The sequence below is a fragment of the Dipodomys spectabilis genome, unplaced genomic scaffold, assembly GCF_019054845.1.
Source record: "Dipodomys spectabilis isolate Male_0828 unplaced genomic scaffold, ASM1905484v1 ptg000721l, whole genome shotgun sequence".
NCBI classification, from domain to species: Eukaryota; Metazoa; Chordata; class Mammalia; order Rodentia; family Heteromyidae; genus Dipodomys; species Dipodomys spectabilis.
This window is the reverse complement of record NW_024871398.1, coordinates 89,348-103,390: the sequence shown is the minus strand read 5'-3', so window position 1 is coordinate 103,390 and position 14,043 is coordinate 89,348. Positions and strand designations below refer to the sequence as shown.

General features: G+C 41.9%; 1 protein-coding gene across 1 annotated transcript in view; it reads right to left on the bottom strand.

Moving 5' to 3' along the window:
- Slco1b3 (solute carrier organic anion transporter family member 1B3) overlaps positions 1 to 4,585 on the bottom strand; it is a gene marked incomplete at its 3' end in the record, with an annotated part of 32,421 nt that extends 27,836 nt beyond the window's left edge. Inside the window, 1 exon segment of the mRNA XM_042672535.1 lies at positions 4,508 to 4,585. Coding sequence (XP_042528469.1) covers positions 4,508 to 4,585 — 78 coding nt within the window.
- Positions 4,586 to 14,043: the final 9,458 nt, after the last annotated feature.

Sequence of the window (14,043 nt, the reverse complement as noted above, 5' to 3'; positions counted from 1 at the left end):
TGTGCAACTGAAATAGGGCAGCTGCATCACAAAGCCACAGAGCCAATCAAAGACCAGCCGAGAGGTCGAAAGACAGGGAAAAAACCAAACCAAAACCCAAGGAAGACACGGAAACAAAAGGCTCTCCTCAGAGCAATGAATCATGGGCAAACAATGGCAGGCCACTGAATGCTCTATTACCCATAACTTTAACACGTGATATAAATAGTTTTGTTAGTACAGCTTTGAGGGTTTTTTTAAAATAGATGCAGTAATATTTGAGCTGTCTTTTGGAGATCATAAATTTAAAAAGTAATTTTTTTTTTTTTGCCAGTCGTGGGACTTGAACTCTGGGCCTGGGCACTGTCCCTGAGCTTCTTTTGCTCAAGGCTAGCGCTCTACGACTTGAGCCACAGCGCCACTTCTGGCTTTCTCTGTGTCTGTGGTACTGAGGAATTGAACCCAGGGCTTCATGCGTGCTAGGCGAGCGCTCTACCACTGAGCCACCTGCCCAGCTCTAAACAAGTACCTGAGGGACATCAAAGAGACTAGGGTGAAAGGTTCTTGAGCAAACAAGACTATGTGAAATATAGAATGAGCTCCAGGGGTGAGCATGAAGATAAAAATATGCCAGAGGTCAGGTGCTGGTGGCTCAAGTCTGTTATCCTAGCTGCTCAGCAGGCTGAGATCTGAGGATCACGGTTCAAAGCCAGCCTGAGCAGGAAAGTCCCTGAGACTCTGATCTCCAATGAGCCACCAGAAAACCAGAAGTGCTGTGGCTCAAGTGGTAGAGCACCAGCCTTGAGCAGAAGAGCCCTGGACAGCGCCCAGGCCCTGAGTTCAAGCCCCACCACCTCCACTAACAACAATACTAGAAAAGATGTGGACATGATGAACACCAAGAATGAGTCTGCTTTACAAGTCTCTAGGGCAGGGTGGACAGCTGTAGATTGAAAACTGATGTTGAAGGGGTGGTTTATAAGAAAATGAGGGGTTGGAGGCATGACTCAGTGGGCAGTGCACTAGCCAGTGAGTGAAAGCATCCGGAGTTTGAGTCCTGATCTCAGATGTAAAAATAGAAAAAAGAAGGAAAAGCAGAAAGGAGCAGGAGAAGGAGGAGAAGGAGAAGGAGAGGAAGGAGGAGGAGGAGATCAAGGAGGATGAGGAAGAGAAGGAGGAAGAAGAAGGCAAGAAGGAGGAGGAAGAGGAGGAAGGGAAGAGGAGAAGGAGCAGGAGGAAGAGGGGGAGGAAGAGGAGGGGGAGGGGGAGGGGGAGGGGGAGGGGGAGGGGGAGGAGGAGGAGGAGGAGGAAAGGAGGAGGAGGGAAGGTTAACTTTGAGTTGCTGACATCCAGTCTGAGACCACACAGGTCAGCAGGACGGGAGGGATTTTCAAGAGGGATTTTCCGGGAGGCAGGTTTAAGGGTGACCAGGCGAAGCTTCTCTTCCGTTGCCCTGTGCATCCCCCTTCCTGACTGAGCTCTCGGCTTTGCCTCGGTTTCCCCATTCTGTGGCTTGATGCTCATCTCAGTTCCTCCTTGGATGACCACAGAGCTCTCATGGCCACAAGCTCCCTGGGAAACTGCCCGGCTGCCCGAACCCCTGCCCCCGATCCCATCCCTAGCACCAGATTCCCACATCTTACTAGCATTTCTGGAGGGGCCTGGGCACCCCTATGTTTTTCAATCATTTAGGGGCCCCGGGGCCTCCAGAGGGCAGGCAAAGGCTGAGGGTAGCCCAGGTCAGGCTAAACTTCCACCTCCGCCTGGCACAGCTCCCTCGGCCTGGGAGGTGAACGGCGCTCTTCGCTGAAAGCCATGGCTAGGATGTCTGTGGTCACTTATAATCTAGGTGCATGGGCCGGTAGCCTCTGCCCAGGCTGAGCTGCAAAATGCATGCCATTTACCAGGGCCTTCTGGAATAAAACCATTAGAGCAAGGCCCTGAACTGATGCCCAATTAGAACAGCTCAACAAAGGAGACAGGCGGGCTGGGAAGGTGGCTCAGTGGTAGAGCGCTCGCCTTGCAGGCCTGAGGCCCTGGGTTCGATTCCTCAGCACCACATAAGCAAAAAGAAAAAAGCCGGAAGTGGCGCTGTGGCTCAAGTGGTAGAGAGCTAGCCTTGAGCTGAAGAGCTGAGGGACAGCGCCCAGGTCCAGAGTTCAGGCCCCATGACTGGACCAAAAAAAAAAAAATGACAGGGCCAGCGTTGTCACCAGGTGTTCAAAGTATAAGAAATCCTATATCATATGTATAAATGACATATATAATACATAATCTACACGATCTATATCACACATGTGGTATTTTACATCTATTATATATGATAGATATGATAGCTCATAGCATAGATCATGTAGGATATTTATAGATCCTCACTCAGTGTGGTCTGAATGGAATATATATAATCTATAAATCATCCATATAGACCATCTACAGTGTATTTAGATCATACATAATATATATCATATATACCGTATATACCATTGTGCATAGACCGTATTTTCCACTTGTTTTGTTATTTGCTTTTGCTTTTATTCTCGCTTGCCTTTACTGTCCTTTAAATAGATAATGATATATAAACAAATATATCCATTTCCTTAAATATATTTGTTGGCTTAAATAAATTTATATTTTATACATAAGTACATATTTTGTATTGTATTTACTTAAATATATTTCAATTAAATTGCTTTATAAATGCATTTGAATTAAATTTATTTTGTTCAATACATACATGCTTATTTTTCCTTAAATAAATATAAACAGACTTATTTCTTTAAGTATATTTATTTAAATAAATATACTTGAATTAAATTTATTTCCTTCAATAAGTATATGTGTTTCCTTAAATAAACACATATATCTATGTGTGTCTCCTTACATTTCCCGAATAAGTAAATATAAATGTGTTTCTTTAAATATTTATTCCTTTAAATATAGATACTTAAATTTATTTATAAATATGTTTAAGTTAAATCTTACCTTAAATAAATGAAGACATTTACTTCCTTAAATAAATACGTTTCCTTCCTTATGTGTATTTAGCTAAGGAAAATTATTGACAAATGAAAACACATCACCGAACAAGTGGAAACTACAACCTATGCAATATGACAGTCTAAATATAACACACGAGATTAGAAACAGGAGAAAGGAAGTTAGGAAAACACAGCTGGACTTTCAGTTACAAAGTGTCTGGTGGCTCACGCCTGTCATCCCAGCTACTCAGGAGGTTGAGATCTGAGGATCGTGGTTCAAAGCCAGCCCAGGCAGGAAAGTGCATGAGACTCTTAGCTCCAACAAACCACCAGAAAACCAGGAGTGGCACTGTGGCTCAAAGTGGTAGAGCACTAGCCTGAAGCAAAAATGCTCAGGCCCTGATTTCAAGCCCCACAACTGACCCAACATCCAAACAAACAAAGGAAATACTCCTATCTGACTGATAGAATTTTGGCAGGGACTAAAACCATGAACAGCAACCAAGGACTGGCCAAGAACCTAGCCTACAGTACGTGCTCAATAAATGTTAGCTGCTTGCTTGTGGTTGTTTGTCCTTCTGTTTCCTGGAGGAGGTAGGAGGTAACGTGGAATCCACATGCTCACTGCTTATACCTCATTCTAGCTTTTCTGTAAATATCTCAATGAAATACACCAGCCACTGAAATCTCCACCAACACCGCACAATAAATACCTGCACACAGAAGAAACGCAACCAGCCACATGAACCAATGCTTTACAACACTATTCAAATATTTCATCAGAATCGATTTTACCAGAATGCAAATAGATTTTACCAGAATGCAAATAGATTTCCATTTGATCCTTGATCAAAGTTTCTTTGTAGAACTTTTATTTATTTTTTTTTTTCTGCCCCAGTGGAAAATAAGCTCTATGATTTTCATCCTGCTGGATCAAACTACAAGTTAACTGAGGGGACCACTTAAAATATTGATGAAGAAGAATTGCTGTGATGGATTTCTTGATTCCTTCCAGGCTTTCTAGGGTTTAAAGGCTTTGTCTGGGCCTCGTTATTTTTTTTTATTTTTAGTTCCTGTTTTGGGGGTTTTAGGCCTACATACTGCCCCTGAGCTTTTTACTTTACTTTTCCTTTTTTTTTCTGAACTCAAGGCTGGCGCTCTACCACTTGAGCCACAGCTCCACCTCCAGTTTTCTGGTGGTTCATGGGAGATGAGAGTCTCATGCACTTTCCTGCCTGGGCTGGCCTTGAACCTCGATCCTCAGATCTCAGTACCTCCTGAGTAGCTGGGATGACAGGTGTAAGCAACCAGCATCTAGTTCTGGTTGATTTTTTTTTTCCTAAATAAGTGAATATAAATAACTGTGTTTCCTGAAATATATTCATTCATTTAAATAGATATACTTAAATTTATTTATAAATATGTTTTAATTAAATATTACCTTACATAAATTTAATTACTTAAATAAATAAATATATATATATATAGTTCTTTATGTATATGTATAAGCTGTCCCCATTTATTTATTTTAAAAATAATATTCATTTTACCTTGAATTGATCAATGCGTATGGTTTTTCTTTTCTCTGGAGAGTTCATTTTCATTGTTTTATTTTTATTTTGGTCCATCGTTGAACTGTGGGTGTGTGAATGTGTTCAGTTACTTCCAACCACTTACTTGGTTTAAATGATCACCTATCCAGGGAGGGGAAAAAAAAAAGTATTCTTTGAACACTGCACAATTTAGAAATAAGAACAGCCATAGATCACAATAAATGGAAACAAGTAAATTAAATAAACAGAATTATACCTGTAATCATAATAAATTATAGACGTCAAGAATGTATGCTTCGTATAGGCCTAGATTACAACAGTTACGAAAGCAAGTGTACATATTTGGTTTCTTTATTTACTTTTTTGATAATTTTACAAAGTGCCATAAAATGCCCTATGTATAGCAGATACTTGATCTGAGTAGGAAAATGGTCACTATTTGTGGTTATTCTCTTCTGTGAGATGACTGGAAACACCAAATTAACAAATGCTGGAATACTATTTTTAGGGGCAAATACATTGACAGAGGTTTGTGTACATCTGGTCACAAATGCTTACCCTTCTTGTATGCACATTTCTATGGAAAGACACTTTGTTTAGTGTCTCCTCATGTTTCTTTGTCCTGATAATAGGATTAAGAAGAAGTTATTCAACTGATGCACATTAGAGAGGCAGACAGCATTTGGCTGCTAACTCTGCAACATACAGCACCAAAAAAAAAAAGCTGAAAGAGAGGCTGGGCAGGTGGCTCAGTGGTAGAGCGCTCGCCTTGCATGCATGAGGCCCTGGGTTCGATTCCTCAGTACCACATACACAGAAAAAGCCAGAAGTGGTGCTGTGGCTTAAATGGTAGAGTTCCAGCCTTGAGCAAAAGAAGCTCAAGGACAGCGCCCAGTCCCTGAGTTCAAGCCCCAGGCCAAGGAGGGAAAAATGCGTAAGTGCAAAAACTCAAGAAATGCAATGAAGATCCCATGAGTAGAACCCCCAGGGCGATCTCTGTGTCCTGCGAGGTGATTGGTTGATTAGCGATCGGGACCTTGTACAACCCCGGCCCAGCCTGCGGCACCTCTGACCTTTTCCCCTATTCTCGTGACTCTAGTAAACACGCCAATGACAAGGCATGACTAGACTTCTTGATTTGAGGGTTACAAGTAATTCTTAATGAGCAGGAAATTTCCCATAAGTGAATCAACATGTATGTATTAATTGGTCCATTATTCAACAAAGGTGTTTTGGACTGGCTGTGGAGAGATGAGAAATCTTATTCATTTTTACCTCTCTTATTATTATTGTTTATCTCATTAACCTTAGTTAATGAATAGTGCATAAATAAATGAAAACATCAGAGGCTATACTCTTGTGTGTGTGTGTGTGTGTAAATGTATGTATGACACCCAAACCCCTTCTATTCGCTACTCAGGAGGCTGAGATCTGAGGATCACAGTTCAAAGTCAGCCTTGGGCAGGAAAACCCCTGAGACTCTTTCTCTCCAATTAATTATCAGAAAAAAGCTGGTAATGGTGCTGTGGCTCAAGTGGTAGAGCGCTAGCCTTGAGCAGAAAGAGGCTCAGGGACAGTGCCCAGGCCCTGGGTTCAAGCCCTAAGAACAGCACACACACACACACACACACACACACACACACACATCCCTTACATAGGTACTTCTAAAAATGAGCTACATATATCCCATTGAACCTGGGTTTCATTTGTAATAGTATTGGTGAAATCTGTGTTCAGGAGTAGAGTGAATAACCAGCTTGGGAGATTTGAGAGTTTGGTTTGCTCTAGGTTGCAAACAACCCTTTGACAAATTCCATGACATCTGTCCATGGCTACAGGTGAAAGCGTTAGGAAACTTCATCTTAATATTTACAGATGTGTCTGATTTACCCAGTGGCTCATCCTCCAGAGTTTTGCTTTTTTGGTTGGTTGGTTTGACCAAGCAAATATTCCTGAAGGCATGAAAGGAAATTGTCTGGTGAATCCTGGCCTTGTTCAGATTTCAGCGGGTTCATTGAGCTCATCCGAGAGGTCTGGAAAGAGCAACTCCACCCGTGCAAAACAAAATCCACGCTTCCCAGTGGGACCTCTTCACACTGCTTGCTTTGGTTTGGTTTTGTTTTTAGTTTTCTCTCCCAATCCATCCACCAAATACCTACAATGCCATTCTCAAGAAGGAAGCTGGCCACGCTCTAGAAGTTTCTCTCACAAGTCCATCCCAACTATCCCCGCCTGTCTTGGTGACCATATCTCCTGCATGGCTCCCAATCACCTCCGCCCACCACCAGCTCTTCTTCCATAGCTGCTTCCACATCTCGCTAAGGCCTGGACTTGGCCCGGTATTTCCCTCCTTTTTGAAGACAGAGATGACAAAGATACAACACCTCTCTCCTAGATCCTGGGAGAACATATTCTGCAAACAATAAAAATAGCTGGAAAGGTGGGAGCGTTTCCATCAAGTGTTAAACTGCAACTACTGATGCCAAAGTACAAATGACAACATCTCACTAAGCAGGCCGCCATGCTTCTATGGGGATAGGCCTAGACCTTTCTACCCTGTCTTTTCTAAAGCAGGATTTGGAGATGGATAAATGTCATCTTTTCTCTGAATATATGCTCTGTGGTTTTGAAATGAGGTGGATATTTGGGACACTATTGGGTAAGACAGAATCAAAGGGGTTCAGATGCAGACTAGCAACTCTTTCTTCAAGATGGCGGCTGGTCTTTCCTGTTGGTTTGGGATGGGGAGGGGAGAAGGCATAGTAGAGTCTTCCCAGCCTCAGTTTACCTGTCAGGAAAGCAGTGTCAGCCAGATGACCTGTCACACACGTGCAACTTTCAGAAATGAGGAGAAGAAAAGAAAAGAAGATTGACTTCTTAAACCCCTACTTACAACCCACATCTCAGTTGGATGATAACAAAAAGAATAAGTCTCCTCAGCTATCTGATAAAAGACAAGTCATTTTCCTTGAACTGGAGAAGAAAAAATTCACAACAGAGCCCTCCGCTGGGCTGAGCAATCTGGGCATTCTTTTCTTAATTAATTGGAGAGGAGAAAGGATCTAGGGGGGGGAAAATCTCTTGGTTTTTCCCTCACGGGAAGGGATTGAGTTTATTTCTTTGTTGCATTTTCCTCACACAGGAGGTGAAATAAATCAGGAAACATGGAGATGCTCAGGTAACTCAGATACGTTATATTTCTCCATGTGCATGCCATCAAATGCCCCATTCTTCATGGTCCAGTTAGGATACAACTCAAAGAAACAGAGTTGGTGAAAAATAATTGCACTAGACACAGCTGACGAATGAGAGAATCATTCTACCTGACTTTGAAGCCTTCCTTGTCTAGAAGTTAAAGGGAATGAATTTAAGATTTTATCCTTAAATGACTACTCCATGACTTTCTTCTTTTCTCCTCCTCCTCCTCCTCCTCCTCCTGTTCTCCTTCCTTCCTTCCTTCCTTCCTCTCTCTCTCTCTCTCTCTCTCTCTCCCTCTCTCTCTTTCTTGGTCCTAGGAATTGAACCCCTACCTCCCAGCCCAACTTTTTCTTCCCATTTAGGGCTATATAAGCTGGAGGCCGAAGGCACAAAATTTGTTCTATACACCCAGCACCCCCCAAAATGCATTTTCATTGTAATTTCTTTGAAACACCTTACACAGAAGAATGAAGAAAATCGGGACGAGTTCTTACCTGGTCTCAGAATCCTTCTATGACTGTAACACATTCACCATTTGTTTGTTAAACAAAATCCCTCTTTAAATAGCTTGGTGGTGTTGTTTGTTTTTTTCTTTTTCCTATCAGTCTAATGATGATTAACTATCTTTTCAGGTCATTGTCCTAGTTAAATAGAGCAAAAGTGTCTAGCTAGTCTACAGAGATTTCCTAGACCCATATTTTCAAGACTATATTCACAATTTCTCAGAACTTGACATACTGTTTTGTGTCCTTGTGAGAAGAATAAACTTCATTTCTAGGAATGACTTACACTTGGAAGTGGTTGAAACAGCCTTTTTTTTTCTTCCTTAGAAATAGAAGTCAAATATATCGTCCAAGGTATTTTAGTCTTCTAGATAGAAAATAACTCAGGGGAAAAAAATTTTTTTAATGCTGGGGCTGGGAAGGTGGCTCAGTGGTAGAGCGCTTGCCTTGCATGCATGAGGCCCCGGGTTCGATTCCTCAGCACCACATAAGCAGACAAAAAGATGGAAGTGGTGCTGTGGCTCAAGTGGTAGAGCGCTAGCCTTGAGCTGAAGAGCTGAGGGACAGCACCCAGGCCCAGAGTTCAAACCCATGACCAACAAAGAAAAAGAGAAAGAAATGCATCTATAGGTTTCATTCACATTGAAAAGATGTAAAACGCCTTCACTGGGCTTAGTACCTGGGTAGAATTGTGCTGTGAGAAGAACAGGGAATAAATGAGGTGCCAGTATTCACGCCTGTAATCCCAGCTATTCAGGAGGGTGAGATCTGAGGGTTGCAGTTCAAAGCCCGTCCAGACCAGAAAAGCCTATGAGACTCTTATCTCCAATAAACTACTCTGATAAGCTAGAAGTGGCGCTGTGGCTCACATGGTAGAACGCAAGCCTTAAACACAAAGAGGCTCAGGGACAGTGCGTAGGTCCTGAGTTCAAGAGCCAGGACTGGCACAAAAAAAGGAAAACAAAAATAGTAGGGAATAGATAACTCAAAATAGCTCAGTACCCATTAATTACACTAAGACGCAATTACAGCAAGGCAAATGAAACACGACCATGAATATAGATTCCTTTACAACAAACCGGAAGCAAGAAAGGCTTCATTATTCCCATCAAATAGAAGTACAATTGGTGGTAGAAAAAGGTGGGTCTCCAATCATCATACCTTTCTATGGGCAGGAGGAAATAAGGGGAATAAGGATAAAGTCTAATTAATGTCTTCAGTATCTCAAATGTTCATCACTGCCTGCATATAAATAAAATATAGACCCTTGTCCTGTAGCTCTGTGTGTGTGTGTGTGTGTGTGTGTGTGTGTGAACTATTCCTTGTGACCAGTCTTGCTTGACAATTACTGGCACCGACATAACATTAGGTGCTTAATCTCTATTTCACCATTATTTAATAAGGCATTTCTATTTCTTACTAGATTTATTTATTTAAGCCAGTCCTGAGGCTTGAACTCAGGGCCTGGGCACTGTCCCTAAGCTTCTTTTGTTCAAGGCTAGCTGTTTACCACTTGGGCCACAGTGCCACTTTTGGATTTTTCTGTGTATGTGGTACTGAGGAATCGAACCCAGGGCTTCACACATGATTAGGGAGCGCTCTACCACTGAGCCACCTTCCCAGCCCTTCTTACTAGTAATTAATGAATCTGAAGAGGAGGCCAGACAGGATAGAGGAGAAGAAGAAGTAGGCAAAGTAGACCAAAAGCCAGGAAAATTGTCCCTTGATACTCTTTCTCCTAAACCCAAATCTCCTTCAGGGTCCTTTATTTAAAAAAAAAAAAAAATCAAAATAATGATCCAAGTCTATACCCTGGAAACTTTAGTAGAATTAAGATAGACTTTAAAATAATAATAATAATAAAGCTGGGCACTAGTGGCTCATGCCTGTCATCCTAGTTACTTAGTAGGCTGAGATCTGAGGATTACAGTTCAAAGCCAGCCCAGGCAGAAAAGTCTATGAGACTCTGATCTCCAATGGATCACAGAGAAAAACAGGAAGTGACACCATGGGTCAAGTGGTAGAGCACTAGCCTTGGGCAAGCTAGGGAACTTGGACAAAGAGGGGTGGGCTGGGAAGGTGGCTCAGTGGTAGAGTGCTTACCCAACATACATGAAGCTCTGGGTTCGATTCCTCAGTACCACATACACAGAAAAAGCCAGAAGTGGTGCTAGAGCCCTAGCCTTGAGCAAAAGCAGCTCATGGACATCGCCCAGGCCCTGAGTTCAAATCCCAGGACTGGTGACACTAAAAAAATCAATATAAACATAGAAAGAAGCTCCATCTATATAACAATCTATTATATAGTAATATGGTATATCATTAATACTATAATAAACTATTACAACACTAGTCTAGTAAGTCTCAAGATCCACCATAACAACTGTACAGAACATGGTGTGCTACGAACAACCCCTCTACCAACAACGTGATTTGCACGGTCTCTTGCTCAGGGTCTGATCGTCACACGTGTGTCCAAATCAAGGCATCTCAGCGTGTGCTGGACAATATCTATTCAAAGAAGGCAGAGAGAGAGAGAGCAACCTGGAGGAAGGGAGAGAGGCTTTCTGATCTCTTAAGTGGTCAGCAGCTGCATCCCAGCATGCATTTCAAGACCAGAGCGAATGCCTTCAGCTACGTCTTCCCAGCCCTCTGAGGTAAGGGTGGGATGTGTAGCTCAGGGTTAGAGACACAGCCCCTGGACGCTTAAGATCGATTTTTCTGCTTACAGCCCTGGATCAATAGCGTTGCAACATTTTTGCCTCTCCAGTAGGATTTGCTTCAGAGATTATCAGCGTGGCTCTGACGAAATGCGTGTGATCTTTGAAGTCTGCGGACCTGAGATGCCCATTCCTCTGCTATTTGCTAATAGAAGAAACCCGATCAACTCAAAGCCTTTTTTTTTTGGTGTGGGCACAGAGCCTTGTTTTCTCTCCTGTCTAACGTACCCAATGCCTCGCCCATTCCATCTTTAATACCTAATTTGATTCACGTTTAGATTCATGAGTTATTAACTTAAAGCCAGTTCATTCTATTAAATGAGTAGAAACAATATATCCAGTAGAGTTATTATTGTTAGTAGTAGTAGTAGTAATAGCACTCATGTTTTTTGTGCCAGGATTGGGACTTGAACTCAGGGCCTGGCTGCTGTCCTTTAGTTTTATTTATTTATTTATTTAGCTGAAGGCTGACAATTAACCACTGGAGCCACAGCTCCATTTCTAGCTTTTTGGTGGTTCATTGGCAATAAGAGTCCCATGGACTTTCCTGCCCAGGGTTGGCTTTACACCATGATCCTCAGATCCCAGCCTCCTGAATAGTAGCAAGGATTATAGGTGTGAGCCGGTGACTAGCCCTAAATGTATCATTTGGAAGCAGTTCTAGACAGTTGATGAATACTGGGAAGTGGCTAGAGGATACAGGAGAATAAATGCTTTCCATTTCTCAAGAAGATGCGGAGCTTCCAATCGTTGTGTATTGAAATTTTGAGGTACTGCTATTCAATATGACTCTCTATGATGATATGTATACATGTATATATGTATATGCATATATGTATATACAATTATGCATATACATATATACACACACATATATACGTATGTATATACATATATACTATATACATATATACATATATGTATATATACACATATATAAACACATATGTGTATATGTATATATATGCATGTGTATATATAGCCATATGTATGCACGTAATATATATATATATATCCTGAAACCCCTCTCTCAAATACAGCAACAGTCTGTCAGCACCAGTGAACACTTAATATGTGTCTGAGGAGGTGAACTTTTACCTTTGTCTCACAGGGTGAGTTTAGAGATCAGTAGCCACATGGAGCTAAAGGCCGCCATTTTGGATCTCAAAACTTCAGTATACTCAGTCTTCTTTATGGTGGCGGTGGAAACTTTTTCCTGAGGGGCACCCGATCTATTTTCAGTCATTCAAAAGGTGCCTACTTTTCAAACTGATTCCAGCTCCTGAAATCATAAAGCACAAGGCTGTTAGAGAAAAAAGGATGACAGCGCTGTTGTATCACGATTTCCATCTTTGATCTCTTCTTGTTGATAGCTCCGCTGGTTATCCTCAAAGTCAATGGCCAAGCCAAAGGTCAGAAGCGTTAAAACCATCCAATGTAAGGTAATTATAACAGGCTCTTTCACATTCTCATTAATACTATAGTGAACACCTCCTATGGAACTAGCTGGATATTTCTCCAATTATTTCCATAGCACACGTGCATGGAACCAAAATGACTTATGCGAAAACAAAAACCAGCAACCACCACCACAACAAAAATCTCACCTTGTTAGGTTCCAGTTGCTCACATCTGTAATCCTAGCGACTCGGGAGGCTGAGACCGGAGGCTCATGATTTAAAGCCAGCCCAGGCAGACAAACCTGTGAAACTTTTTAAAAAATATATTTTTATTGTAAAAATACTGTACAGAGGGGTTACAGTTACATGAGTAAGGTAATGAGTACATTTCCTATCAAGCATTGTTAACCTCCTCCTTTGTTTTTCCACCTGTGAGACTTTTTAATCAACCAGGAAAAAGAAAAGCCAGAAGTGGAGCTGTGGCTCATGTGGTAGAGCACTCACTTTGAATGAAAGAGCTCAGGGACAGTGTCCAGGCCCTGAGTTCAAGCCCTCATATCAGTACAAAGAAACAAAAACTAGTGTCTTCAAATGCAGTCAATCAATTACACCATGATTTGTGTCCAATTTTCCTTCTGTATGACTATAGACTGTGTTCATGTGAAGTCATAGAAGCTTCTAATAGAATTCTCTAAGATATTTCATATAATGTGGATTTTCTTCCCTTTTACTGTTTTCGGTTCTTTTACATTGCAATCTAGAGTAGTAACATTTTCATAGTCAAATGGGAAAAATATGTACCATCCTGAGTAGCATCAATGTAGCATTGGGTTTCTGTTATAAAATCCTAAACCAGATGCAGGTGGCTTATGCTTGCATCCCAGCTACTCGGGAGGCTGAGATCTGAGGATCACAGTTTGAAGCCAGTCCAGGCAGGAAAGTCCATGGGAGTCTTATCTCTAATGAAGCACCAGAAAACCAGAAGTGGAGCTGTGGCTCAAGAAGTGGTAGAGCACTAGCCTTGAGCAAATGAGTTCAAGGACAGCTCCCAGACCCTGAGTTCAAGCCCTATAACTGACCAGAAAAAAAAGGAGAAATTCTACTTAGCCTTCCAGTTACAAATATATTCTCCATACTATTGACCACCAAAGAAATACTTTCCCACTGTTCTAGAAAACTCCCAAGTCATTTACTCCTAACTGACCAGCTATAATCTCTCCACTTATCTTTGGAGAATAAGAATCGTTATGTCCTCCACACTACTAATTAATTCTCTTTTTCAACTCTGATAGTGATCATGCATCCTTTGTCATGTTACATTTTCCCCCACTCAGCTCCTCTCTCGGGAAAGTTCTATGGATTTCTCTAGGCCTTTGGATGTCTTCATGTCTACCTGGTGGTTCACACCTGTAATCCTAGCTATCAAGGAGGCTGAGATCTGAGAATCAAGGTTCACAGCCAGCTTTGGGCAGGAAAGTTCCCGACACTCTGATCTCCAACGGACCACCAAAAAAAAAAGCCTGAAGTGGAGCTGTGGCTCAAAGGGGTAGAGCACTAGCTTTGAGCATTGAAAAGCTCAAAGACAGCACCCAGGCCCTGAGTTCAAACCCCAGGACTGGCCCAAACACAAACACAACCAACAGAAAGCAAACAAACCCCAGCATCCCGCCTAGTTGAATGGCCAGATGACAGACAGTGGCTACTCTAGAAAG